The sequence below is a fragment of the Lichenostomus cassidix genome, chromosome 2 (genome assembly GCF_008360975.1).
Source record: "Lichenostomus cassidix isolate B80296 chromosome 2, HeHo_3.0, whole genome shotgun sequence".
In the NCBI taxonomy this organism is placed as follows: Eukaryota; Metazoa; Chordata; class Aves; order Passeriformes; family Meliphagidae; genus Lichenostomus; species Lichenostomus cassidix.
The window spans coordinates 140,242,151-140,269,531 of NC_139482.1; the positions used below are offsets into that span (position 1 = coordinate 140,242,151).

General features: G+C 45.4%; 1 protein-coding gene across 2 annotated transcripts; it reads right to left on the bottom strand.

Moving 5' to 3' along the window:
* Nucleotides 1-582: 582 nt before the first annotated feature.
* FBXO32 (F-box protein 32) lies at nucleotides 583-24,220 on the bottom strand. 2 transcript variants are annotated; one of them, XM_085053515.1, is made up of 9 exons: nucleotides 23,860-24,220; nucleotides 20,680-20,792; nucleotides 18,921-18,970; nucleotides 18,162-18,254; nucleotides 11,064-11,157; nucleotides 10,043-10,227; nucleotides 7,631-7,813; nucleotides 6,352-6,495; nucleotides 583-5,679 (listed from the first exon to the last, which is right to left on the bottom strand). In XM_085053515.1, the coding sequence occupies exons 1-9, from the start codon at nucleotides 23,973-23,975 to the stop codon at nucleotides 5,590-5,592; spliced, it is 1,068 nt and encodes a 355-aa protein (XP_084909641.1). In that variant the 5' UTR covers nucleotides 23,976-24,220; the 3' UTR covers nucleotides 583-5,589. The 2 variants fall into 2 exon arrangements, with proteins under 2 accessions (XP_084909641.1, XP_084909642.1); XM_085053516.1 differs by lacking the exon at nucleotides 23,860-24,220 and adding an exon at nucleotides 23,020-23,705.
* Nucleotides 24,221-27,381: the final 3,161 nt, after the last annotated feature.

A 27,381-nucleotide genomic window follows, 5' to 3' on the forward strand; every position in this document is an offset into this window, starting at 1 on the left:
TTTCATGAGGCAAGTAATACTGTTTAACCATGATAATTTTTCCTGTTCCAACCAGAGGCACAGTTCATTTGTCTTCTCAACTGCTTTCCCCCAATTTATTAAGAGTCCTTTCAGTTGGTTTCTACTCATATTCCCTCTGAGCAGGAGCCTGGGTCAGACTGTGTGCAGTCCTGACACTAACGAGATGCAATTGTTCCCCCAACAAAAAAAATTAAAAAAATAAAAATCACACAGGTGATATGTCTAGGAAAAAAAACCCCAATGTTGTGTAAGCCACAAGTTGGAACTGAGGGTCTCAGATCAATGTGAGCACTGGCAATCTCTTCAGAGGCAGCAATCACTCCTCTGCTTTGGACAACTACAGATTCATGAGCAGGAGCTCCATGTGAGCACTGTTTCTGCTAGAAGCAAATGCTCATTTCCCTTTGAGATAGAGCTGTTGCTTCATTATATCTGGGATCTTCTACTGCGACAACAAGCCAAGTTCTGGATGTTCCTGCAGAAGTCTTTGCTTACAGTCATCAGAAGCTCAAGGCCAATAAGGTCACCACCTTGGAAGCAATGAGACAACCAACTCTCTGGTTCACATTGTTTGAACATTTATTGCAATTCAGTGTCAAAAATGTTTTACAAAAATACATTACTGTCTGCACAAACAGCTGTAAAAATCAGAGTTGAACATGCAAGGGAAGAAGAAAAAAGTGTGCAAATTTATAATGGAAGGATTTTAACCACACAATAATATTAAACAGAAGTCTTATATAAGGGATGCCTTTCACTTCATATCATCTCTAGTTACAACTTCAAGGAAAAATAAAACAGAACACACACTCTCTTCCCTATATAAGTAGGTATTTATAATTATTGTAGATTAGTTCCCAAAGATTAGCATATTTGCTATTTCAAATTAAAATGTTCTCTTGGTAGCTGGCATGTTAGCATTCTGTGCAGTATAAGATGGCTAAAGAAAGGCAAATTCCACCCTCAGTTGCCCTCCCAGGAGGAGAAGCAACAACACTTGGTCAACAGAGAGGGAATATCTCTGGTGTTAAGAGTATTAATATACTAGAGACTGCATGTGTCAAGGACAAGATGGATTTGTTCTCCCTAGGGCCACATCCTGCAAAGCTGATTTGCTACCAACAGACTCAGTGGAGGAAGACACTGGATAGAAATGAGGTGCTGGTAAAGACTCAAGAGCCCAGCAGCCACACGCTGACAGCTGTGTGAATAGCTGAGCATGGCTTCAGAGCCTGTAACCAGCATCAGTACAACCCATGAGCTGAGAAAAGCAGCACAAGCAGAACATCAGAGTCCCAAACCTAGAAGGAGGGAGTGAGTCTATACCAGCCTGATCAGCCATCAGCTCCACAGGGCCTATGCTTGTGCAAACAGGCCAGGTACAAAGAGGGGCATTTTAATTTAAAGCTATGTCTTTTTGGTAAGGTGTTGATCTACGGGGAAGCTACGCAATGTGTTTGTAAGGACAACCGCAGAGGACAGCGCTGGTTTGCTGTACCAAGCAGGATATCAGTGTGAAAAGCACATCTGATTTGCTACACCATAGGATTCGAAATGTTCCTGCTTTAAATGAAATTTTAGCAACTAAGGGCCAAGGAATTTTCTGGGCAGGAAAAACTGGTTTAGTACCTGTGTATGTTCTAGAAGGTGACAGCTTCACAAAAGTAATTGAAGTCAAACAGAAATGGGAATACAAACAGTTCAAAACCTTGGGCAAAGAAAAATATAAAATATATTCCCATATACAGAAAGTGGCAGGGTGCAATTAAATGTTTACATACAAAGCAATGTCTTCAGAGCAATACACATTTTCCTAATCACTTTACATAATAAAGGATCTAGAAACTCCCACAGTTAAAAAAAAGAAATCCAAAAAAACATAAGAGGAGGTACACACGCTTTATGATCAAACTTCAGCATACCATAGTTAGTATAAATGGCTTAAGGTATGTACAGCTGAAATCGTGCCTCTTGAAATGGCCACCACATCAAAAACCCTGGCCTCTTCTACAAAGCTGAAACAGAGATCCCAGAGATCTCTCCCTTCCTAAGCCTCCTCCCCCTTGCATGGATCTATTTGTCTTCACAGCACCAAGTTCTGTGCTGTTGCACTAGTTAATACATCCTCTAAAGATAATGAGATTTCCTTGAATATGCTGGCAAGAGAAAACCCCGCAGAGAGGAAAAGCTCTCCCTTCCTAATATAAGAACTGATGCATATCTAATGGAAATGCATCGATTAACTGGAAGGTGAAATGTCATTTGAAAAGAACATTCTATTTCCAAAACACAAGCAAAAGTGCTTTTTCCCCTTCACAACAGCTTTGCCACATTTGTCTTAAAATAAAGAAGTCCTTTTTGCCTGAGAGCAGCCTTAAACCATCCCGCCTGGAAGGCCCTGACACCACTCTCAGTTTTGTTACTCTGCCATCCTCAGCCAAGCAGATGCCTTTGCACTGTTAAAATAGTGATTGCTTTGTTTCTAAATGGTTAGAGTAAGGTATTTGGATGCAACAGCATTTTGTTTTAAATACAAACCAAGAGTATTGAATTCACTACAACATCTCCCTGTACCAGCCACTTGAGAAACAATGAGTTTCCAAAGAGACCAAGGCCATCTTTGACAATTGCTGCAGCAGAAGGATAATGACTGAGGCAGTAACTGAATAAGGCTTATTCTGTTTCTTTTTGTTTAGTCTGTTTTGTTCTGTGCAGTAGTTGCTTGGTTTTCTGCTAGTTTGGATGCTGACAGCAATATCCCAAGACCTCACACAAGCAACAGACAAGTGTATGTATAACAAATCATCTTTAGCACTTTGACCCTTACAGTGCTAAGAAATAAAAAACACAATAATTGAAGTAAGTTTTATAAATAGGAGCCTCAGTTGCACTTTAAATCTGTTGTCAGCATGACCCATGCTCTCTGAGCAGAAGAGGCCAGTGAAGGGTTGATAGAGGCGATGGCTGGAACCAAGACATTCCCAAATCGCAGCTCAACATTGAGAATTTCTATCTTCTTATGCAAGGAATGCAGCAGGCCAAATTCAAACCTGGGCTTAAAATTCACTCAGTGTCACAATTTCAGAGAGGGTAAGTGCTAAGCACAGATGCAGAGTAGGCAGAATACTGCAGCATTTCATACCAAAATACTGTTGCCTCCCAATCACAACAGGTTGGCTCACTGTGGGTGGCAGAGGCAAAACTACAAAACAAACCAACCCCAAGTCAGAGCTGGAAACAGAGGATGCCAAAGGGCACAGGTCTTCTCACTTCTGGAAAAAGGAGCTACAGGACTCTCCAAATTCAGTGGCAATGCTTCACTCGCTTCACTTGCAAGTTTCTGTCCTTAATGTCCTCACTCATGAAGCCAGATTTCAGCCTTGTCTACCCACTGCCATCAACGCAGGAAGGAAAACAGAAACCGGCCTCCTTTACTTGCAAACATCCCCCAAACAAGCACAAGTGTATTTTTCCAGGGTAGCAGTTATTAAATCACTTTCAGTTGACATGAGTATGATCAGCAGGCTTATGCTTTCCACCAGCAGTCGAACTGATGAATGGGGCATCAACATGAAGATAAAGCTTGTTATCCTGCATGTGTTTTCCCCTCATCTCTGGAGAGTGACAAGCTCTGGGCCATGGCTAAGGGTGGCACAGGCTCACAGAGCTCTCTGGGAGAGCAAAAACTTGGGATTTGCTGTTAGGCGGCTGGAGAAGGGAAGTTCTTGTCAGCATTTTCCTTGTTTTCCTCCCCTCTTCCCACTGCTCCATCTAGAGGCAGCTTTTTTCCCTTTTCGCATCTCTTCCAAGAGTATGCAAAGTGATTTAGTTTGCAAAAATGCAAATACTGTCATTTTTAAATACAAACAGCTGCAGAAAAGTGTTGAAGGTCAGTTATAAAAATGTAAAAAAAGGAACAGCATATTTAACAATAATTAACTCAAGTAGTTCTTCCTGAATTGTCCTGAGTACTCCTCTTCCTCACAATTTTTGCACATAGTCACACACAACCCACTAAATATATACCCTTCCGAGGTATCCTGCTTACATCATGCACAGAGAAAGTGCTATACAGGAAATCTACCGGCAAACAGCAAAAACTTTCCACTGCAGGTTTTCAAATTGCTGTGTATGAGTTGGACTCTTCAAGCTCCACTGTAGAGAAAAGTGAAGCATTGCATGCCACAGAGGACACAATGAGCCAGATCACAGCCACAGTGAAGTGGCCACTTCATAGGACTGAAAATGTAGCTCTAGGTTAGGGTTAAAAGATCCCATAAAGCAGCTCAGCACTGGAAGCAGAAGGGGTTAGGATCCTTGGGTCTTTGCCCCTGGCATGGAGAAAGAACCAAAGCTATCAAGTGGCATGTTGGAAATCCCTTGCTTCCCCCAATCCTGACTGCTAAATAGTAGTATCTCCCTAAGCTCCAGGTCTCTGAAACAAAACACTTGCTGCCAGTTTTCCAGTGAATAAAAACCGCATCATTTCACGAGATTCAGTGGCCCAGTTCTCCCTATATTTTACCAGCTCCAAGATGACTGAATTCACTTGACAGCAGTGGGAATACAGAGCATTGTATATGTTGGAAAACATGGGCTTTAAAAAGGATTCTAACCTCATTTAGGATTTCAACTAGTGCAATTAACCTAGTGAAGCTAAGAATTTACCTTGTGAGATTAAATCCAGTCCTTTGTTTCCCTATCATAGAACTTCCTCTCTTATAGATAATGCTCATCCTTGTGGCTTCTCTTTTCCCATTTGCTTAGTCTTTCATAAAACCAACAAATTAAAAGAGGATGGAGTAAAGTCTTAGGTATTTATATGGTGCCTATCATCTAGGCATTCAAGCACTGAGTAGAGCAAGAAAACTAATGTAAAGAGGTAAGCATTAATACAAGAAAAGATGCTTACTATCACAACATTTCCCTTTAAATCATTGTACAAAATACAAAAGTTCACATTGTACACTGGATTTTTGTTTGAAAGGTACTCAATCTATTAGAGGTAGAAAGTGGTATGGTGCGATTCTGTCTCGCAAATAGGCTAGAGTTCTATCCTAAGTATTTCAGAATGTGTCCTTTTAAAAGCACAAAAGTATTATTAAACTTGTCACAGGGATATTTTTCATAAATATTTTTAAAACGTCATATTTATAAATATGTATGCTAAATAAAACCAGATGGAGGAACAGTTCAACAGTCCTAGCCTCATATTGCTTTCTCCCTATTAGAAACAAACCAAAAGAGTTCTCAAATGGTTGCGGGGCAAATTCATTTTTAACATCTAAAAAACAAAAAATGAAAGTTTTTTGCCCTGTATCTTGTACTCTGATGATAAAAAAGGGACTCTATACAACATGCTGTATTTATACACCAGTCCTATGGAAGCCTGTATTCCTTAAGTGCTGCATGTCAGTGAGCAACTTCACCTTTCATCTCCAAGATCCTCTTGTTCCTTGACTCAGGAGCTTCAAACAAACATGAATATTTACACTATTTACAAATGGAGTGTCCAAGCTCTGTGACAAAGTGTCCTGTAAGAATCGCATAAGCTGCGGTGACCCAAGTTCAGAACCTGAACAAGTTGATAAACTCTTGCGGTGAAAGAGAGGTGGAGCAAGTCTCTGGGTTATTGGCTGTGCAGGGGTGATCAGTACCCTGGGAAGGAGAAAACAACTCTATTTAGAGAGGCTGCAGAAAGGGTGCCAAAGCATCAGCCAACTTAGCACTGCCCCTCTGCCAGACATCCCATGTGCAAATAGATAGAGCAGAGCCCAGAATAATAGCTCAGAACTGGGCTTCATATCTTAGGGGCAAGCTATGGGAAAAAGTACCAGCAAAGATCCAACTGATTCTCTTCCCCTCTTCTGAGAGAAGAGAGGCTAGAGCCCACCATCAGCTACAGGAGTCTAACTCCAGAAGACATGCCTTGGATATCACCACAGTGGCCAGCAGATTTTTATCCCAGGCTGTTTTGCAGCCATCAGCTTTCATTCCAGCTAATCCTGTTGCCAAGACCTCAATTTCCATGTAACAGATAGAGGAAGCTGCTGGCAGTGCTAAAATGACTTCTTGCAGGAAGCCCTACAACATGCCCATCTCCCAACCTTCTGGCCCTGATGGACACTAGTCTTGTTCAAGATAAAGATGGGATCCCTGAAGCACAGAGGAGAAAGGGTCTGAACAGCTGAGGGAGAATTAAGACATAGGAATTCACTAGGTTATGCAGGCAAAGGAATTGCAGCACCCTAAGATAGCTACAATCAGAGGAAGCACTGGGTGCCCCATGGCTCCTGCCCCAATCAAGTCTGTCCCACCAGCACCTCGTACCTTCCAGGAGAGGATGTGGCAGTGCCTGCAGAGCTGCAGTGTGTCACCATACTGCTCCTTCCGTGGGTAGCACCTTATGAGCTTGAAGTACATCTTTTTCCAATCCAGCTGTCCTTTGTCAGATAAGATCAGACGTTTGCGAATCTTAAAGATACACAATTATAGCAGGTCAAAAAATTATTTGTTCTGTTCAGTTCATTACATCCTCTCCCTCATATGTCAACCTTTTCAGTCCCATAACAGTTCCCTTGCAACACCAAGAAAGCTCTTACTTTGAATATCCAGCTATAAGCATTTTCCTGATGGGAACAGCCTTACCCAACACAATTAGGAGGGTCTATTCCCACTTCATGAACTTCACTGTAGGAAACCTGAAACCCTGGGAGCTCTTTTGTACTGCTTTGGCCACTGTTTCTCGCTGGCAGCACAGCAAGCAGACTTGCATTTAACAGTTTTAAAAGTTGAGGTATTTTTCTTCATTGACTGAGTCAGTGATTTTTCACATTAACTTAGGAGATAGCTGTCTCTCTTTTAGGGCTCATTAGTTGCAAAGGCTGGATTTGAATTTACTTGTTAATAGAAATAACCTCTCCAGAGTCACTTCAAAAGTCAGATTCAGAGTGAGTAAATAAAGCCAAGTCAGCAGAGAAATCTGGCTCAAGGTTCCTGAAGCAAAGAAGTCTAGTATAAACACCCCTGACATCCACCCATAAACAGAGAGGGATTTTTGTTTGTTTGCTTTTAAGTTTAGATGATCCCAGATGATTACTGGCCTGCCAGAGATGTTTACACAGGTACAAAGTGGGTAGCAGCAGGGCTGCTTTCCACATACCATCCTGTCACTCACAAAACAGCTCAGAGGGGATTTCTTGATCTGAAGGACAAGAGAGTACAGCTCATGGACCACATCCACAAAGATTCTCTGCAAGGGTGTCAGTCCCTGAGATATCAGGGTGATTGCTGGAGCTTGCCTGCACGTTTTCCCTGCACACGTGGGGCAAGGAGCAACTGCAAGTCATGCAGTTGTTCCCACCTGGATTAGGACTGAAGTTCACTGTATGATTAATTCCTCAAGCTCCTATTTCAGGAATCATTGCTGTGGCATGTCAAACCCTCAACATAAATCATCTTCACCGCCATTCTCATGCCAGCCTATATTATCAGTTTGCAGCACAGTGCTCAGATCCAAGAGGCAGCCAAGTAAGAGTGTCTGCCCTGCATGTTCTCTTTCTAGTGGGGCACACCAAGGAACTGATGGCAGTTTGCCCCCTCCTCATACCTGTCTGTCTGTGAAGTGGTACTGGCAGAGTTTCTTCCACAGCAGCCGGTCTTCGCTGAGCACCTGGAGGTCAGGAGCCACCTGACCCAGGCTAACCAGGTCCCTCCCATCGCTCAGTCGCTGCATGATGTTCAGTTGTAAACACAACGGCAGGTCGGTGAAAGTGGTTCCTTTAAAGGCAGGCTGGAAGGGACAGACAAAACTGAGCTCCCATGAAGCTAAAAACCTAAGAAATCCTAGCTTGCAGCAGAGCTACTGTGTTTTAAGAACTGTTCTTCACACAGAGAACAAAGCAGCAGTTTCCTTTTCTGAATAAAGGAGACATTTTACATAGAAATATTTGACTACTGCCCCAGAACAGTTTGAGACAACCTCAATGAGAAGGACATGTATCTGTAGTATAATAATTAGAAGGAGAGTTGCAGTCCAAGCCTTCTTCTCTCCTTTTTGTCTACCCCACATCCATACTCGTGAGAGAATATGAGTATGAGAAGTATCACCATCAGCTTTCACTACAGCAGGACATCAGCTGTATCATGGTATCTGCTATTGACCACCCAGGTCTCTCCACCATGAAGCAGATGGACATTACTTCTCAAGCTCAGCTCTGGTTACACACATTGCTGGGAATCTCATGCTCTTCTGACATGTGCTTTGGCTTATGTCATCCCAGGATGCTGCTGCAACCACAGCAGCGACTGGTGAGTACCCACAGCAGGATGTTTCCCTGAATGACTTTATGGTTTCCCAGGTCACTGCTGGCAGGGCTAACTTTTCCTCTGGGAACACTTCAAGGAGCTGCTCCTTTTGCACCAGCTGCATCCCTGGTTTTCCAGGCTGTTCAGCCACACAAAAGGCACCCCCTATCCACCTTTGCTTAGCCTCCACAGGGTCCAGAATTGTTTCACAAGTCCACATGAGGCACAGCTCCAGGACAAACTGACTACAGTAGGTCTGCATGTCCTGCACTCTGGGGAAATCCAAGGCATACACAGGAGCAAGGCATCAGAAAGGACCACAACCTGAGCTCCAGCTGCTTCAAAACCAGCCCCAGCCTTATTAAGGCAAACAGCAGCTTCTAGGATTGGGCCCCAACAAAGAAACAATGTTAGACAGATGTGCCAAGTTCATCCTTTATCCCTCGCAGAGATGCTGCTATTTTAAGTTGCAGAGTCACAGCACCCGCCTCGTCTCTGGCAGAGCTATTAACTGTTTCAAACAAGCAGCACACAGCCCACCAGCAGCAGGGGAATACTGCATGAGGCTGCTTTTAATCATGTGGACCCATCTCCAGCCCCATGGCATGGGAGACTCTAGAGGAACAATAAGTACATCTGCAGAGCAGCAGCTCCTGCCTTCCCTCCAGCCAACCTACCCAGACCAGCAACACTGCCCAGTGCTTGCAAGGACTGGAGATTTTCAACCAAAACATCCATTTTGGCATTGCCACCTACCAGGCAGACCTGACACAATCACTCCAGAAGGAGTGAACTGTCTCTACCATCTCCAGAGGACATTCATTCCCATGACAGCATGGAGGATTTTTTGGGGTAGGACAAACATACTGGATCCCTGGATCATGTCCCACTGCTCTTCCTTGCCAGGCTGTATTTTGCATTATTCTGCACTCTATCTACATATAAGCTTTGCTAGAGCACAAGAGGCAAGAGTAAGCTCAGAGACTCTTGGGTCAAAAAAAAAAAAATCCCCAAACCTCACACTTATAACTCATTTTCTGAAAAAAATGGTGCAAATCTGAAAAAACTCAAGCAAACCCTATAGCCCTGGGGAAAGTTTGCCTCCCATATAAAACCAGGTTAGGAATTTATAATCTAACACATCCCTCCCATCCCCACAGATGCTGTTGAGAAAACAGATCTTGTGAAAGCAGGGTTCATCCAGCTGGAAGAGGTAGCTCCAGACTACTGGAAGAATCATTGATATTTTCAGCCAGAAAGCATGAAGTTATGCATCTATTTGAACATTTGCATTTAATTTACAGATTAAATAAATCTAAAAACCTCAAAAATCTGATAAACATATTTTAAAGGCAATTGCTCAATTTGAGAAAGCCCGAGTTGACTTTTCACACTGAGGCCTGGCCTCTGAAGACTGAAGAAGGGGAGATAGTTTTCTGCCCAGCTGTGTTCACAGAGCACTTCACAGCCATTATAGAGTCAAGCCACAGTCTGTGACCAGTAACTTCAAGCATGATCCTGGGTTATGTACGTTGAGTTTGAATTAAGGGACTCAATTCTAGGAATGCATTCAGTTATTTTGGCAACTCCAGGTCCTTCTACTCTGTGCTTTCACTGGTAGTACAGTAGGAAGCAGTCACCCAAACAAGAGCTGTTAACACAAAAAGATTTCATAAAGGAGACAATATTTTTAGCTTCCAGGATTTGTGCTTACCCTGGTGATCTGAATGTTGTTCAGTTGCTGCTGCCAGTGGAGAATGCTCTCCATCCTGTGCACCCACATGTTGATGTTTCCAACCAAGACAGACTTGCCGACTCGTTGAACTAATGTGCAGAGGGATGTGTAGAGGGTCTGCAGCAATTCCCGTATTAGCCTGATGTTCTGCTGATCTTCAAGGACTTTGGAAGGAAAGGAAAGGTTTAAAAGGTTAAAGAACGGTCAAAGCTCTTCTCTGACTCATGTTTCTCAGGCAAGTCAAGTTATTTGCTATAATTTCACAGGCCAAGAGAGCCAGCCTGTGCTTTTCTTTTTAGAGGAAAGCACTTAAACATTAGACAGTCACAGCAGGTTAGACAGCAGATGGAAAGAGAGCCTCCCAGGATAAGCAGATGAGATCTGCCGTTTCTGCAGCACTTCCCAATTCCAGTCACTGGCAACCAGCCAGTTTTCCCCTCTGATACTGTTATCAAGAGGTTATCTGTGTGCACCTCTTCCCCATATACCCCACTTAATGTGCATTTCTTATGTCCAATAACAGGGTGCTCTCAACTCCCAGGCTTCAGTCACAGCTAAACATCCATGAGGGAAGTGCGACATCTCAACCACAATTCATTCCCCTGAACAGGTGAAGACACCCCTCCAGAGCAGTGGGAGCACTAGGTACAGCACACTGCCAACAAGGCAGCAGCAGAGCCTGCAGATATGCCAGGCCGAGGGCAGGAGCAGCCAGATCTTCTGCAGTCAGAAATAGGACTCAGTAGGATGCAGATGGAGTGGCAGTGAGGAAAGCTGGAGAAGGAAGGAGTCACCTCTCAGATACCCACCAGACTAGAAACATTTCTTCCCCTTCCCCCAAGCCCTTCATTGAAGGAAAAGAAAGCAGAACTGCACTACAGAAATAGGCAGTGGTGTCCCTCTTCACCCATTTTGCATTGCCTGACTGTTCTCAAGGATGTGGTTCACACAAAGTACATCAGATTAAATCAGACTCCGCCTCACTATTTCCATTTCTTACCTTTCTGAACCACTTTTTCCAAAATGTTCATGTAGTTTTTCTGGGCAATGCCACTCAGTGACGTCAGCTGAGACTTTGCTATCAGCTCCAACAGCTGTGGATAAAAATAGAAGTCGCAAGCCTTAGAGCACAGAGATACCTTTCTAATCTTGACTCCTAGTCACATGACACAGCAAAACAGTCCAGAGACTTGTTTGCTGCTTGAAATTAAAAAGGAGAGAACAACAGAGCAAAGTAACGCAGAGGAGAAGGACAACAGAGGCCCAGTAATTAAACTCACATCAAAAGAGGTGGGGGGGAAAAAAGGCATTTTAATTATCTTCAGTGAGCGGGGAGGGGAAACTTGATTTCATGGTTCAGAGATGCAGAGAAACCACAGAGTGGTGCTTGGACTGACAGCCGCTATTCACACCAAGGGAGCAGCGAACGGACAACGTCACCATCCTTCACTGGGGCATAAACAAGCAGTGTCATAAGGGAACACGAGCAAATGCCTGTTTGGATGGGGATATTATTGATGCAGCATTAACGAGAATCAGACTCCACAATTTACGTCAATTCCTGGGTTGCACGGGTTTTGTCAGAGTGCTGTCGCCACGACAGAAAGGTTAAGTACTTTAGGAAGCACAAAAACCCTCCCCACAACAATCCCTATTCCCCCAAGGTTTCCTCCCCTATTCAGCTCTAACAGCTACAACAAACTAGCTTTCCCTGTCTGCTCTGTTTACTTGCTAGCCTCCTCTAACAAAAGTCTTGCTTTTACTTTCAATTAGGATTTGCTTCCCATCATTGATCTCCCGACTCTTGAGCAAGCTGAGCACTGAATTTGGGCTGCAGTAGCTAAAGCAAGCATTTCCCACAGGGAAGGATGCTCTCTCCTCCCCACCTCTGTGCCACAAGAACAGCTGTGGAAGTTTCCTATTGATCATTCTCTGCAGAATATGTGGCCTGTGATCTTACAAGCCTTCCTCCCTTCCCCCAGCATTATATAAATGCAGACTGTCCACGTGTCAGTCCATTTGTTTTGGATGTACATAGCCTTCTGTTTTAATTTAGAAAGGAAAGGAAAAACCTTTTATGCTACAAATCAATCAACACATTGCCGCATGACCAGCTTATTAATCCTTTATCATCTGCAGCTCCAGTATCCCATTGCTGGCACCACAGAGAGTCCAGAGAAGGTGCAACTACTTGTGTCAAGTAACTAAGATGGCTTTTGACTAGACTTGATAAGTCATGAGCTGAACTGTTTGCCCTGCTATAAGAATGACAGGAATGTATCCAAAAAGTCACCGGCAGCTTGCCATGAAGCAGGAGCTGAGGGAGAGGTATTACTGCAGCCATTCGCCTGCTCTGCTCATCTGGGGCACTGGCATGTGACTGCCACTTAGGAGCAGTGAAGTCGCCTAGAGTGACCAATCTCTTCTTCTGTTTAATATCCAGGCCAACACCATCATCAGGTGGCTTTGAGTTTACATTCTATTAATATCTTGAACCTCACATGACCAAAAAAACTCAAGATGAAAAAAGACCTGCACTAACTCCTGTGAAGGGCAGGCTGCTTGGTTTTTTGGCTTGTTTGGAGGAAACAGGAGATGCAGGAGAGTTGGGTAATACTCAGTCCACAGGCATCAGCGGATTTTCTCACTGTATCAGCTAAATAAGACCACAATAACTAAATACTCCTAAAAACAAGGCAACTTGCAAGATGCTTGAAAAGCTTATGAAGCTTTTCTTCATTCTTTGAAATACTGGATGAATAAGTAGGGAAAAACCCAACCAATGTCCCCTAGTAGTCTGTAATACTCTGCTTACCCTAAACTGTTTAGCCTTCAGACCTTTGATTACAGTGATCAATTTGCCAGACTCCATCTGTACACTGGCCACACATGCACCCAGATCAGCCCTTCTGTGCACAAACAACTGCTGTCTCCAGATTGCACTGTTCTGCAACTGGCACAGAGACAGCTTCCTCCAGGCTGGGTGTTAGCAATGTTGTGCCCATTACAAAAAACACCAAAATGCATACAGTGATAAGCATAATGTAATGTAACACCAGAGGAGTTAGACACCAGGGCCATTCTTTTAGAAGAAGGACAAAAATCCCAGTTCATTGAAGAATGCTAAATTGGTACAAAATTAATTTAGCCAAAGGAATAGATTCAAATTTTCCCTGTCTGTGTTTATCAAGGTTCAATTTATGTTCAGTGAACCAGCTCAGATATCATGTGTCACCTCCCTTCTCCTACAGCAATAAACACAGGATGAAATTCCATATGAAAACTATGTTGTGAATACTTCTAGAGCTACTCCACTCCCCAGGGACCTCTGACTGAAGCAACTAGCTAATTCTCCAAAGCAAAAGATTTTTTTATTCTTTTGTGCTCATATAATACACAAAATATAGGTAAGCAGTACAGTTGATCTGTGCCCCATGTATTCCAGTACATTGGCTATCTTTTAGTGCTGGCACTAAAAGTATGAGGCCCTGAGTATGGTCTCAGTTAATGGACTACCAAACTGGGGTCTACAGCAGTGTAAAAAAAAAAAAAAAAAAAAAAAAAAAAAAAAAAAAAAAAAAAAAAAATCAAACCAACCAACAACAACATCAATTGATGTTGCCACTTGCATAATACAGACTAAAGCAGACCAATGAATTCAGATTAACGCTGAGTAGGGTAGAAAGACTGGAGAGCTGCAAGTGTGTGTTATGATGTGGCTGTATTAAGTCCAGCCCACACTCAACTGAGCGGGACAGATGGTAGGAGAGAGTGCACAGGGAAAGGTTAAGAGCAATTTTAAAAGGTCTGCTTTTCAAATACACAAAGTAATTGCACTCCAGCAGATTTTAACTGGAGCTGGGAAGTCTGCAACACCTCTGAAAAACAGGACATTAGATCCAAATTCACTCTTCCAACTCCTCAGCAATTGAGAAAAGTGACCTGGTAGCTCCCCCCCAAAAAAAAAAAAAAAAAAATCCTTCCCACACTCTTACCCCTATTTTGTTAGCCATCAGAGGTCTGCCAGAACTGTAGAGAAAAGGCAAGAGATGCAGTGGGCTGTCCCAGAGACTCTGCAAAGCTGGCAGGAGGCAGCACCTTCCACAACAGGGCAGTCACCCCCTCACTTTCCCTGAGCGCAGTGGGGCTCCCGCTCAAGCCCACCAGCCATCGGTCTGGAGCAGTCAGTGCAATGAAGCCTCTCAGCTTCAGGAGCAGAGCAGATCCTTCTCCTCCCATAAGAACATGACAAAAAAGATATAGCAAACAGAACAGTGCTATGTGGCAGGGAAGTAGGGCCCCTGTTTCAGGGCCATGAAAACACTGCTGTGCACCCATGACTGCTGTGTGCAGCACTGCTTAGACCTGCTACAGCCAGATGGCACTTTGGCCACTGTCTTGGTTCAACACAGGGGTGTGCAGGCAACCCATACCCCAAATAACCATGGCTAGGGGCTTACAGCACATAGAGCCAAAAAATCCTCAGCAGTCCTGCTGTGCTAAGCAGGAAGCTGAAAGAAATCTTGATTCAAAAAGGGAAATGCTCTGTAGTGATTAAAATCACAAGTCTTAAACTACTGAAGTGTAAATTCCCCATATAGCCTCAAACCAAGCTATATGAAAGCTGGACTGCACTGTGGGGGGATCCATAAGTTCCTGATGATTGGGGATGTGACTCCTCACATCTGGACTGCTTAGAAAAAAGCATCATAATGAAGAATTCCTCCTCCAGCCCCACCTTGCTCTCACAGCCCTTCACTTTCTGTGACTGAAATGTCACACTGGCTGTCAGCTGACAGGTGGAGTGAGAGCAAGGCAAGTTATAATGATTTACAGTGCAGGTGCTGACAGATCTCCATGAGACAGCATCCAGCTGATATTCTTTCAGGACAGCATAAATCCAGGACTCCGGGAACTAACTACTATCAAAACTTAAGAAGCAAATTTAAGAGACTACTTTAGAAGGCTGCACACAGCCTAGATCATGTTATTCCAGAAGAGCTGTGCCCAGGCAGCTTAACCTGACCTAAGCTTTTATGATCAGAAACAGCACCTTCCCTTGAGACTATACAACCATCATATGAGAAATATCTTTCTGAAGAAGCAGCCTGCAAAACCTGTCATCTGAACACAGTGTTCCTGAAGGAGAACCAACAACTTCTGGGCTGCAGGCACCTTTGTCTCTGCTCCCATTAATTACGCTTACAGAATGCTTCCAGTCTTTTCATTAAATCTTTAAGACCAGAGAAACCAGGACTACCTCAGACCAACAACAGTTTGGGTCTTCTGGGTCAATCACACACTTCCTTATTAGCCCTAAAAAGGGAACTGTTTGATTGATGATTGTTCTGTAACATATAGGCAGATGTATTAATTTGAAAGATCAGCAAGGACCAAGTCATGGCACCAATAGCTAAGACCTGGCACTTCCAGAGCTGTACCAGCAGACCCTCAAGACAAAATTGATGTTGGAGGAATATTTCTGCTCCAGTTACATGAACTCACTAACTCCAGCTGATGGTGTTTGCCCATGAAAAATACCTGCCAAGCCTGTTGCAGCTCATACCTCCACTCTACTTGAAGGAGGTGCCCATTTTATCTGTGCACTATTAGAAACTCCAAGAACTTAGTTCAGGTGTATCTAAAGCAGAAACTTCTGTGACAAGAAAGAAAGCACTGAAGACCCTTAAGCACTATTCACTTAAGTTCAGAGAAATTTAGAAAGGCAAGTTCATGTTAAGCCGGAAAGTTCTTTTTGCTACAAAAAAAAAAAAAAAAAAAAGAGCTGCAAGTGATGAAGCTTATTTCTCTCTAGGGAAAGCTTGAACCAGCAGAACCTCAAACCTGGAGTTGATTCCCTTCTTTCTTCCTCTACAGACATCCTCATATTCTTTCCCAGCCACCAATTCCAAACTCCCCTCCTAAAAAAGCATTTGCTTGATGAATTAAGTAGTGTGACATTAATATCAGATACCCTGAGCAAGGAGTGGAACTAGAGAGAACAAGGAGAGGGAAGGAAGGGAAAAATGCTTTGCCTGCCAATAGTCAAGGCATTTTCCATGTGACAGATTGCCCATCTGTGTGCTCTAGGAGGCCTGTGACTTGCAAAGGACTATAAACATGATCTACCTCTAGGCAGAGCTTTTCATGAGTAAATCTGGCATAAGGCATTTTATGAAGTACTATGCACTGGAGAGTTGGCTGATACAAGCCTTTCATTTTAAGAAGTCAATTTTACAATTTGATCCATGGTACCAGGTTTAATATCTTCTTTAAACTGCCAAACCACAAGTCAACCTCAATTCGAAAGCTTCATACTTCTCAGTGGTGCTGTATCTGTAAAACTGCTGGGGGAAAGCTACTCTTACAAGCTCAGAAGAGAGGTAATTTGTAGAAACAAGGACACACATCAGCTTCCATAGCTTTCAAAACTGTTGTTTTTGGTAAAACCATCCCAAATCTGCTATATATGAAGCCCTCATGGGAAAAAGAGAGAAGAGGGTCAGCCTGAGCTCCCCCACCAGACCACACTGAGTTCACTGAAATGTAAGTCTGCTCTTCAAAAAATTTAGTGGGACTTCAGCTCAACCATTACAGTCCCATATGAGACACCCATCACATTGGGCTAAGCAGCAGAAGCCCATCATGTGGCACAGCATGATCTGAGGCCATGCTTAGCAGAGGTCTTTGGAGTTCTTCACTGTCATAAGACAAAGTCTGCCAATTCCCCAGTAATCCCCCTGAAGATGACAAGGCTGCATGTGTGTGTGTATATATATATCTCTCCAGTATCAGGAAACACCAACTACCTCAGCTCTGGTGATCACCTCTGCACAAGCAGGAAAACAAGTTGTCCCAAGATCAGCAGAGCTAGGACAGCCTGAGTTTACAGGGACTTGGATCTTCCTTTGCCTCCCCCAGAATCCCCACTCCCTGCCAGCACTCCTTCAGTGGGACATCTGAGTGATTGTCCTTCCTCCACAGCCAATGGCTCATCACCCCTGATGCCTGTACCCTTCCCAGGGTGACAGAGGTTTTCACAGGTGACTTATCACCTGGACAACTTAGGTGCACAAATCAAGGTGAATCTGCTCAGATAATTTCTTCCTTAGACGCTTTTCATGACATTTGACTCAAAGGGAAAGCAATACCAATGCTGCTTACTCCAGAACCTAAAACCTGAACAGCTGTTGCCTCACCAGAGATCAGCTGCTCACAAGACATGAAAAGGAGCTGTTCATAAACAGCTTCAACTTAACAACAGATTTTTTTTCAAAGCTTATTGAATTCTAAACCTTGCTAAGCATTCTGAAATTCAAGATCAATTTGCAGATCACATGTGGATAAACACACAAGCATCCCCAGCCCTCGTGACTGTAGGTCCCCCAACCACTACCACCTCCTTGGCCACCCCGAGCCAAAAGAGAAACCCTGACCTATGATGCAAAACCAGAGTATGGGGAACTTGAAGCTGATGACTCCTTTCTACCAACTAATAGTGTCAGGACTAAAATGTTTCACCCACTGAAACCACTGCCAGTCACAAAGGATTAAGAGCAACCATGATTCTTAACAGAGAAGTTAATATCAGTGCCACCAAGAGGTTCAGATCATCCCCTCATTCCCAAAATGCTCAGCTCCCCTGAGTCTCTCCTGTATCACCTCAAAGGAGGCAAAGCTCCACAGCCCTCAGACTGCAACTTCCTGAGAAAAGAGGTCTCCACTGCCCTATGGCCTCTACAGAGAGCCCATGATCTTTTTTAGAAGGTGAACTGAAAACTCAGGAATTAGAAGCCAAGCTTTCTGGGTTTCAAAAGTGAATGATACAACCGAAAAATAAGAATGTTAGGCTAAGGACAGCTCATCTTTTACATGATCACCCCTTTCCTCCCTTTCCATTGTAACAGACTAAAGACAAGGTTTTGGGCATCTATCCACACACACAACTTCCATTAATTACTTCATGCAGCAAAGCCCAACACACCCACTTGCATGCTCAGACATCTCTTCTTTGCCAGTGCTTCCCATTATCCAACTGGTACTCAGTTCAGAACCTACAGCAGCATCACAGGAAAACAAACCCTGGACTTTCACTCACCCTCACAACGTAGTTGAATCGCCTGGAATCCAGGATAGCACTGGAGAAGTCAAGCCGGTTGAAGGCTTCTCCCAAGGTGCAGTAACCATGGCGCTGAGAAGAAAAACACTCTGGGTCATGTTTTGGCAGACTTGAGTCAAGACAGCACCAGGTAGACGTAACTCAGGGCAACTCAATTTAGTAAGCTGATGGGTGCAAACCATGGGAGCAGCTCACAGCCAGAGGAGGCAGGCCAGGCTCCCGCTGAGCTGAACTTACTGACATCAAGAGTTAGCATGGCCCAATGCAGATTATGGTAGTTTCCCAAGAGTGACCCAAGCTCTGCTCATGACCCATGAATTTGCATGTGAGAATCAGCCACACATTCCTGGGGTTCAATATATAGTGTGAGTTCAGAGCAGTCTCATACAGCCGCTTCTCTCCATGAGTGCAAGAGAGCTGTTGTGATGAATTCCAATGATTTTCCATGTTAGGACTGTACTGGGTGAAAGCCAAGAACAGTATTATGGCTTGGCCTGCAAATGGCTGGTTTTTAACTGAGGGAAGCAAACAAGTAATATTTTAAACACATGTACAAAGCCTTGTACATCAAGGCCTGGATCCCTGATAGGGGCTTAAAATCATTACTGAAATTCCAACAACAAGCCAGATCTTCCACTTATCTCTTAAGAGTTTCTGCTGATTTATATCAGCACAGGATCTTCCACTGCTTGTAAAAATCAGTAGAAAAGAGAACAAAGAACTTATAGAGGCACTCACCTCTTTTGTGCTTCCCTTGTGAACATAGATCCACTTCTCCTGGTGGAAATCTGTTTGGACAAAGACATTTTGCTCAGTTAATCTTCCACAGAGAGCTGTATCTCTGTTCTGCTCATAACATTTACTGTCTTTTAGTACAAATTAAGTTTTATTGTTTACACCACCACACTTGAAACCAAATCTAGCAAGTTGCTGAGCTGCTTTGTTTCTATACAGCTTCATTTGAGACTGTGGCCCTAAGCCTTAGAAAGGGCTTCTGTTTCATTGACACAGCTCAAGACTGTAAATGTTTAATCTGCCAGCCACAGATATACCATAGCACCTCCTCTTCTTTGGTCCCAGACAGTAAGTGTGGCTGACAGCCAGGTTTTGTTGTTATTGATTTTATTAACTATTTATTACCTTGGTTACAGGCTTGGGATTGTATGTCAAATTTGAAATTGAGCAAAAATGTCATGAGACACCAGGCATGTAAGAGAGAGCTTTTAGCAGTGAGGTCAGGCTCATAGAAGCATGCTTATGCTTGCAGCTAACTTGCTAAAAAAGAAAAAACTATGTGGGACCAAAATTTTCCTATTTCTAATTGCCCCTCCCTTCCCTCAGAATGGGAGTTGTCCCATCCACTCCCCAAAATAACCTCCCTATACCCAGCACACAGTGCTAATCCTGTTTGCAGAAGAGCCTGTACTCTAAGCAGTTTTGCTGCTCAATCCTTCTCCCTCTTCATTTTCACATGGGCTTTTGACCCTACTTCACCACACACTGGCAATTTAAGAGCTAGTATAAAATAACTTCTCCTCCCCCACACTGGACTCCTTTCCATAAAGAAAATATTGGACTCCTGGAACAACCTGTAAATTAATGAACTGAGGCTACAGAATGTACTCCTGCCTGGTACTGTAAGTCCAAGGACAGACCCAGTCTCAGTTACAGGCATGCTGACCCTGCATCAAGCCCTTATTAATGGTAGGTCACAGCACAATCCAGCCAAAAACTGTCATGGTAACATTTGTTTGTTCAGAGAAATGAATACACTGAGGGGCCAACTTTTGGCAACAGTTTCCAAAGTCCTGGGGGATGCACAATGAGTTAATAGCAGTGTGGGAATTGTAGCTCATTTCCTGTGGGTATGTTTACATTTGTAGCCTTCACATATAACTCCAGTACCTATCTTGCAATCAGCCCAACGCAGACCTTGCTGTCCCTGCAGGCTCCCCCGGGTCCTCCCCCAGTGCCCCATCAGAGACCCAGGCTGCTTGCTGTGCATACAGAAAGATTTCAAGCCTTCTATTGTTTTGAGCGAGCTGAAATCTTATTTCATTTTTCATGCACTCCGCACACAGAGATAGCATCAAAGCTTACATTCAGCCTTGTAGCCTCCAGTAATGTAGATTCGTGCTCAACATGCATATGGAAGGAAGAATAAATTTAGCCTGTTGTGCACGAGGAAGTCTACGGGGGAAAAAACTGGAAATGGTTCATTTTGAATGTACCATAGGAAAAAATTACCCTCCTGACAAACAAATGACAAAAATCTGAACACAACAAGCACAACTCCTCAGAACAGGGATTACTAACGGGGGCATAAATCTTCACATTAAACTGTATCCAAGTTCTCTACTTAGGTCAAGCATGGGCGCAAAGCCCTTCAAGACTCCAGAAGGCTCTTCATGCACAGTGCAAAAAACATAGATGTGAAGCATTTTCCATTCTTCTGCAGCAACTTTTGTTTAAAAAGAAGTCCAAAAAGATGTCTTACATTGAGTCTTGGCTTTGTTATTCAGCAGGTCTTTTTTTCTCTTCTTGGCAGCAACATCATAGTTTATGCTGTTGAAGAGATTCTCTTTGTTGTGATCATCTTTTTTACAAAAGCTGTGAATGACACAAAGCAAGGATTCTGTTTATTTCTGCAGTCTGTTGAACACTATGTTTCCTGTAGGAAGAGAAAATACACAAGTTTTCATTGTGGCCCCCAAAGCTGCCTTCTTGCAGGCTGCCCTTGAGAAGAAGTCTGCACACAGTTTGAGCATCCAGTAATGGTATTTTTAAAGGAACTTCTGGTGCTTCAAGCTAGCCAAGACACCCGTAACAGAAGGAGCAGGTAACACAGATTGCACAGATAGTGCTGGGACACTGCTGAGCAATGTTCTTTCCCACTCTTTAACCTGTTTCTATCCTTAAGTAACACCATATCCTCCCAGTGTAGGTAGGAGATTGCTCCGAGCCAGTCAGACTGCTACGGAAGGACATATTTAGACATCCCTGAGGACATATATATGTACTCAAAATATTTATTAACAAAAGAGTCTCTGTAAAATACTATTTCAAGCCTACAGGAAAAGCTTAGCTGAGGTTCAGACTTATCTGATGGTTTTCCAGACCCCACATAGTGGTGACTACACAAGTTAACAGCTAGGATCTCATGTCCAAGACTGCCCATTGTCTCCTTCTGCTGGAGCTCTATTATTACTATACTATTACTGAAGGGAGCTATAACCCCTTAGTTCCTTCAAGGGCAATGAAAGGCTATCTATAAAGAAGCTGTGCATCAACATCCCCACATTCTGCAGACCTGCAAATCAACAGATCCAAGCCACAAAGTGAAACCGAGAAGCCCCTGGGCAGCCACAGCCCTGCTGCAGAGATCCCTGGGGGTGGCAGGGGAGGGCAGCACCCACCAGGGGCTCTCAGCAGAGGTCCCAGAACACAGCCAGCTGCCCAGAGCTGCAGGGTGCCTCCCAGGTGCCAGGGAGAAGACAGGCCATGCATCCAGGAGAACAAAACAGAGCTGCCCCCACTGCTCTAGCAGCTCTCAAGGGACGAAATGTGGCTGTCTGCAGGCCTAAACTCAAAGAAGGGTCCCAGGCACCTCGCTGCACCTCTCAGCTGCTGTGGCTCAGACAGCCCTGGAGCTCTGACAGGTGCCAAAGCATGCTGCTGCTGCGGCTTGCAGCTCTGGGCAAGCTTCCTCTGCCACAGCCACAAGGCTTCCTGTACAGACCATGCATTTATGCTGCTTCATCTCAAAAAAAAAAAAAACCCAAACACAAGCACCATACCAAACACACCTCTGACAGCCATTCAGCACAATCTCCTGCAAAGGAATGAAACCCATGCAACAAGGCTTCTTGTTTCCCCTGTTCACTGTCTGCATGGCCACACCACCACCATATGCAAAAGTCAAGTGATCAAGTCAGAGTTTCAGCCCCACGAGGAACCCAGATCCTCCTCTAGCATGACCCAGATGGGTATTCTGGTCTGACACCTGTACATGGACCCAGAGGTGGGAGAAACCTCTCCCAGCTTTGGAACACCATGACCCTTGGCTTCCCCTTCCTATCCACATCCCCTTTGCAGGGCATCTGAGCTGTGGAGAAGGCACCACTGCTGTGGGCTCCACCACGACACCACGGAAGGGGAAGAGCAGCAGCACTGCAGGTGGACAATTTTCACAGAAACAACAGTTTGGGGAACCAGACACTTCTGACAGCTGCAGCTTGCTCAGAACCACCTAAACCTGAGAGCAGAACACCTCAGCTGCTCATGTACCCCACCCATGCTGCTTTCTGCTGGGGGCACCGAAATCTGAGAACAGAATGTCAATAAGGAAGAAGCTGTTTTGGGATATCCAAATTCATGTTTTATCATGGTTGCACAAAATCAATAGGGGGTCAGGTTAACACGCCCTATGCAGTGGCAGAATCTGAGCCCAAGAGCACAAGATGGATCTGCTTTAAATCACACATGTCAACAGCACACCCTTGCCTGTTGACTTCCTACTGAATGACTCTGTAATCTGAAACCACCATAACAGCAGCAGTGGACCAACTCCAGCATAGGAGGCAGATTATTTCCCTGTTTATGTACTGCCAGGTTTCCACACACTTCTCCAGGGCATCTTGACAGGTTGAACAGTTGGGCACCTGGACCTGGCACTGCAAGGACCTCAGCCTGGGGCCAATATGTCACCTCCTTGCTTTTAAATGGCAAAAGGGATGTATAAACCCATGCTAAATTCAGTACCCTCAACACACTACCATCAGCCAGACATTTTTCTACCTACTTACAAATTACAAACCTAAACTTGATTTTTACTTACAGCTTGGATGAAAGGGAGCAGGAGATACCAGCTGCATAAGCTTCCTCGCACAATAACATCTTAGCAGTGCTCACAGCAAATCCCCGCTTATTCCAAGTCCCTTTGTCATGGGTATTCCTGACCCATCCCTAGGCCCGGTGGCAGCACCCCCAACCCTGGCAGCACACCGCTGAGAAGATGCAGCTCTGGGAGAAAAGTTTGCTTTTGACAGCAGCGATCTGGCCCGAGCCCACGACACCCACGCGCTGCAAAAGCTTCCTGCCCGCACCATCTTGGGGGTTTGTTGATGTTTTGCAGTCAGATTAGTCAAGCAGCACGTACGGTACATTACTCATGGCCTGGGGAGGATTTATGGCTTCAGACACATCATTCTTCCCAGCCCGAGCCCGGGAAGCCCCGAGCAAGGTTGTTTTGGAGGGGGAGGGTAGGCAGCCACCTCCAGGGCCCCCGGGAGAAGCCCAGGGATGCTTCCCGGGGCACATCCCTCTGGCGGCGGGGCAGGTGAATGTTTCACCTTTTCCTCGATTTTTAGCTCCACTCCACAGACGTAAGGACGGCCCGGCCGCCTCGGGAGAAACAACCTCCATAGGGACGTGAAGGCACCTCCGGGGGCTGGGCGACCCCCGTTCGGGGCTTCCTGGAGGCCCGGAGGGGCCGCCGAGCCCTCTCTCCGGCAGGCCTGGGGTCACCCACAACGACCCCGATCCACAGACACCGCCGCTGCCCCCGAGCCGGCCCGGCCGTGCGCCCCGTGCGCCCCTCACAGCTCCCCCGGCACCGGCACCGCGCCCCCTGGCGGCACCGCCCGGCAGCGGGGCCGCACCGCGCCGCCGCCGGTACCTGCTGATGTCGCCCACGAAGCCACCGCTCTTCTCGTCCAGGAAGCGCGTCCAGCCGTCGGCCGTCTTCACCCAGTTCTGCCCGGGGGAGCGCCAGTCCTGCCCCAGGAACGGCATGGCGACGGCACGGAGCGGGATCAACACCGGGACTGGCAGCGGTGGCGGCGGCGACTGGAGGGGTGCGGGGCAGACCGGGGCAGTACCCGGAGCGGTGCGGGGCAGACAGAGGCAGTACCCGGAGCGGCACCGGGCAGACAAGGGCAGTAACCGGAGCGGCGGCTGGAGCGGTGCGGTGGCTGCGGGCGCCGCTCCGCGCTATTTATGCGGCGGCGGCAGGCGCGTGTTGCCGGAAGCGCGGGCAGGCCCCGCCCCGAGGCGCACGTGGCCGTGTTTATCGGCGCAGGCCACGCCCACGGGGCTGAGGGGGTGGAGACAGAGGGCGGAGTCAGGGGCGGGGCCGGGCTGACGGGGCGGGGTCAGCAGCGCTGCGCGTGCCCGGCTGCGCGCGCCCCAGCGCCCCGCGCATGCGGAGTTTGCGCGTGCGGAGTTTGCGCGCTGCGCGGGAGTCGTTCCGCACTGCCAGCGTTAGGTGTAGAACACGAACGTGCCGCAAAAGAGTGCTGTATGCAGATCGCAGTGCCATATATAGCTCCCATATTGGAATGGCTGGTACAAATGATATCGATATTTATACAGGCGTGTTGTCATAGGCTTATAAAGATGTTTTAGGTATTTATGTGTTGCAATATTGTATCATATAATAGTATATAATAGGGTAACATATAATAGATGTATTGCAAAGTTGTCTTTATAGGAACACATGGAATCAAAATCCTGCCCTGCAAAGTGGGTTAAGCCAGGCAGATCCATGTCACTGAAAATACCGTCATCCTTTTAATGAGGATCACTCGGCAGCTCTGGAGCACAGTTGGGTTCGATCTGCAGAAGCAGATGAAGAGAGAAAGAAGAGCTAGGGAAGGCAGACACAGGATTTCTCCTGCCTCTTTTAAAAGCCTTCAATTTAGAACATCGTGAAAACATACAGAATAAATATAATGTTATATATTGGTTCTATATAAAGAACACTATAGATATAAAAATATAATATATGGAGTGTTTTCTAAATGTATGCTTTATATGTATGTATTTTATACTTGTGTAGTGTTTCATGCGTAAATAACATTTTATGTATCTATGATTTACATATTCTTGTGCGTTTATATGCACTATGGTTTTACATTCATTGCTATTTATTTTCATATTTTATAGATAAATATGTATGACAGAAAGCTATATAAATATATAAAAAACAGTATTATATATGAAACACGTATGCTGTATATACCTAGTTTATTTGGCTGGCATTTTTTGGTAAAACTGTTATTTATTGAACATTAAAAACACAGGTTTTTTTGCATCCAAGCTCAGGCTGAGGGGGTGATATTCAGCTAACAATATGCTATGGCACATTTCGTAAATATAGGACATTTTGTATTAGGATTATGACGTATTTGCCCTGCACTGTGGTATATGTATCTCAAGACATGTATTTTGGTTTTGCCAGGACTCTGTTACTTGGGGACACCATGCATGAGGTGTTCTGGGTGTCTGTGGGCAGCTCCAGTCCCACAGAATGGGGTGGATGGATGTCAGGACAGGCAGCCTCCAGCATCGCCTGGCCTGTGCTTGGGGCTGAGGGCTGAAGAGAAGAGACATGGTGAGCGAGCTGGGGGGATAAGCTGCCCTAATCCGGTCAGCTTGCAGCCGTTCTGTCTGTGCTGCTGCTGCCGTGGGGCTTTCAGCAACATCTGCCACTCACAAGTGACAGTGTGACGAATTCACCCTCAAAAAACCAAAAAGCCCCTAATAAAAACAAGCCCTGGAGGTGCGGGAAAGGCTGAAGGTGCAGCTGCAGTGCTGCTGGGGTTGAAGGCAGGGAATGGGAGCTCTGCAGGCAGGAGTGCCTGGGGGTGTGTACTGATGCTGGAAGCTTCACTCCAGGAGTGTTGGCTGCCCCTGGCACCCCATCTCCACCTCCTGCTGTAGCTCACCTGTGTGGGTGTTAAAGAGGGTCAGTGGGTAGGAGAGGGAAAACCCAGCCACTAAAAGCAGCCACAGCTGGGCTCTTGCAGCCCCACGGCACAGAAAGTGCTTGGGAGCAGTGGTGAGCCACAGTGCATGGGCAAGTTAAAATCCAGCTATCAGAGCCCTGGGGCTGAGGTCTCTTCCTTCTGCCCATCTAATTCACCCCTGTACAGAAAGAGGTTTCCCCTTTCAGGCAGTTCCAGCTATTTCTCGAGTGTCAGGAGATACTGCTTGAGCTGCAAGAGTGCTTTGAGTTGCAAAATCATCTTTGGCTTTTTTCTTCTGCAATTTAAATACCCCAAGCATTTTTCAACAGCAACAGTGCTGGTGACACCACCCTCCACACATCAGGAGACTCCAGAGGGGACCAGGTCTGCAGCAATGGAGCTGCTTGGGGTGAGAGAACCTCATGTCCCTGAACAGCTGTGGTCACCTGTCACCACGTCCTGCCCTGTAGAGTGGGTGTGCTGATTTTGGCTGGGGTAGAGTTAATGTGCTTCACAGTGGCTCATCTGGGGCTGTGTTTTGGATTTGTGCTGAGCACAGGGCTGATAATGTAGTGATGTTTTTGTTATTGGTGAACAAGACTTACACAGAGCCAAGGCCTTTTCTGCTTTTTGTATGGCCACCCTGGCGAGGAAGTTGTGGGTACATGGGAGTTTTGGGGGAAACACAGCCAGGACAGGTGACCCAAACTGACCAAAGGGATATTCCAAACCATATGACATCATGCTTAATAAATAAAAGGGGGGGGGAAGGAGGAAGGGGGGAATGTTCAGAGTGATGGTGTTTGTTTTCTCAAGTAACTGTTTTGTGTGATGAAAACACATTTCTGCTCTCCTGGAGATGGCTGAAAACCTGGCTGCCTTTTGGAAACAGCAAATTAATTCTTTGTTTTACTTTGCTTGTGTGAATGGCTTTTGCTTTCTTTATTAAATTGTCTCTATCTCAACTCACAAGTTTTCTGGCTTTTACCCTTCCAATCCTCTCCCTGATCCTGCTGGTGGGGGAGTGACCGAGCAGCTGCCTGGGGCTTGGTTTCTGGCTGGGGTGAAACCATGACAGTGGGTTAAGCAAGGCAGATCCATATCACTGAAAATACTTCACATGTCACTGTCACTGAAAATACACATCATTGAAAACGTGGCTCACTTAGCAGCTCTGAAGCACAGTTGGGTCTGGTCTGCAGAAGGGGATAAAGAGAGAAATGAGTGCTGGGGAAGGCAGATGCAGGTTTTGATTTCTCCTTTCTCTTTTAAAAGCCATTGTAATCGGTCATGAAAACCCACAAACACCATCAGCCCTGTGAGCAGCCAGGGAGCTGCCAGTGGGCTGCAGCAGGCAGTAGACTGCTGACTGAAAGCACTGTGTCAGATCATGAGCCAGTGAGAGCCACGGGTTCAACCGAGCAGGTGGTGTGTTAAAACCTTTGGAGATT

Bases quoted from the DNA above. Each gene is read 5' to 3' on its own strand.
- FBXO32 (XM_085053515.1), bottom strand. From the start codon at position 23,975: ATGCCGTTCCTGGGGCAGGACTGGCGCTCCCCCGGGCAGAACTGGGTG. The intron at 11,158-18,161 runs GTGAGTGAAAGT...TTTTATCCACAG, and splicing joins GATTCAACTACGTTGTGAGG to CTGTTGGAGCTGATAGCAAA. The intron at 7,814-10,042 runs GTAAGCACAAAT...TGTCCCTTCCAG, and splicing joins ACAACATTCAGATCACCAGG to CCTGCCTTTAAAGGAACCAC.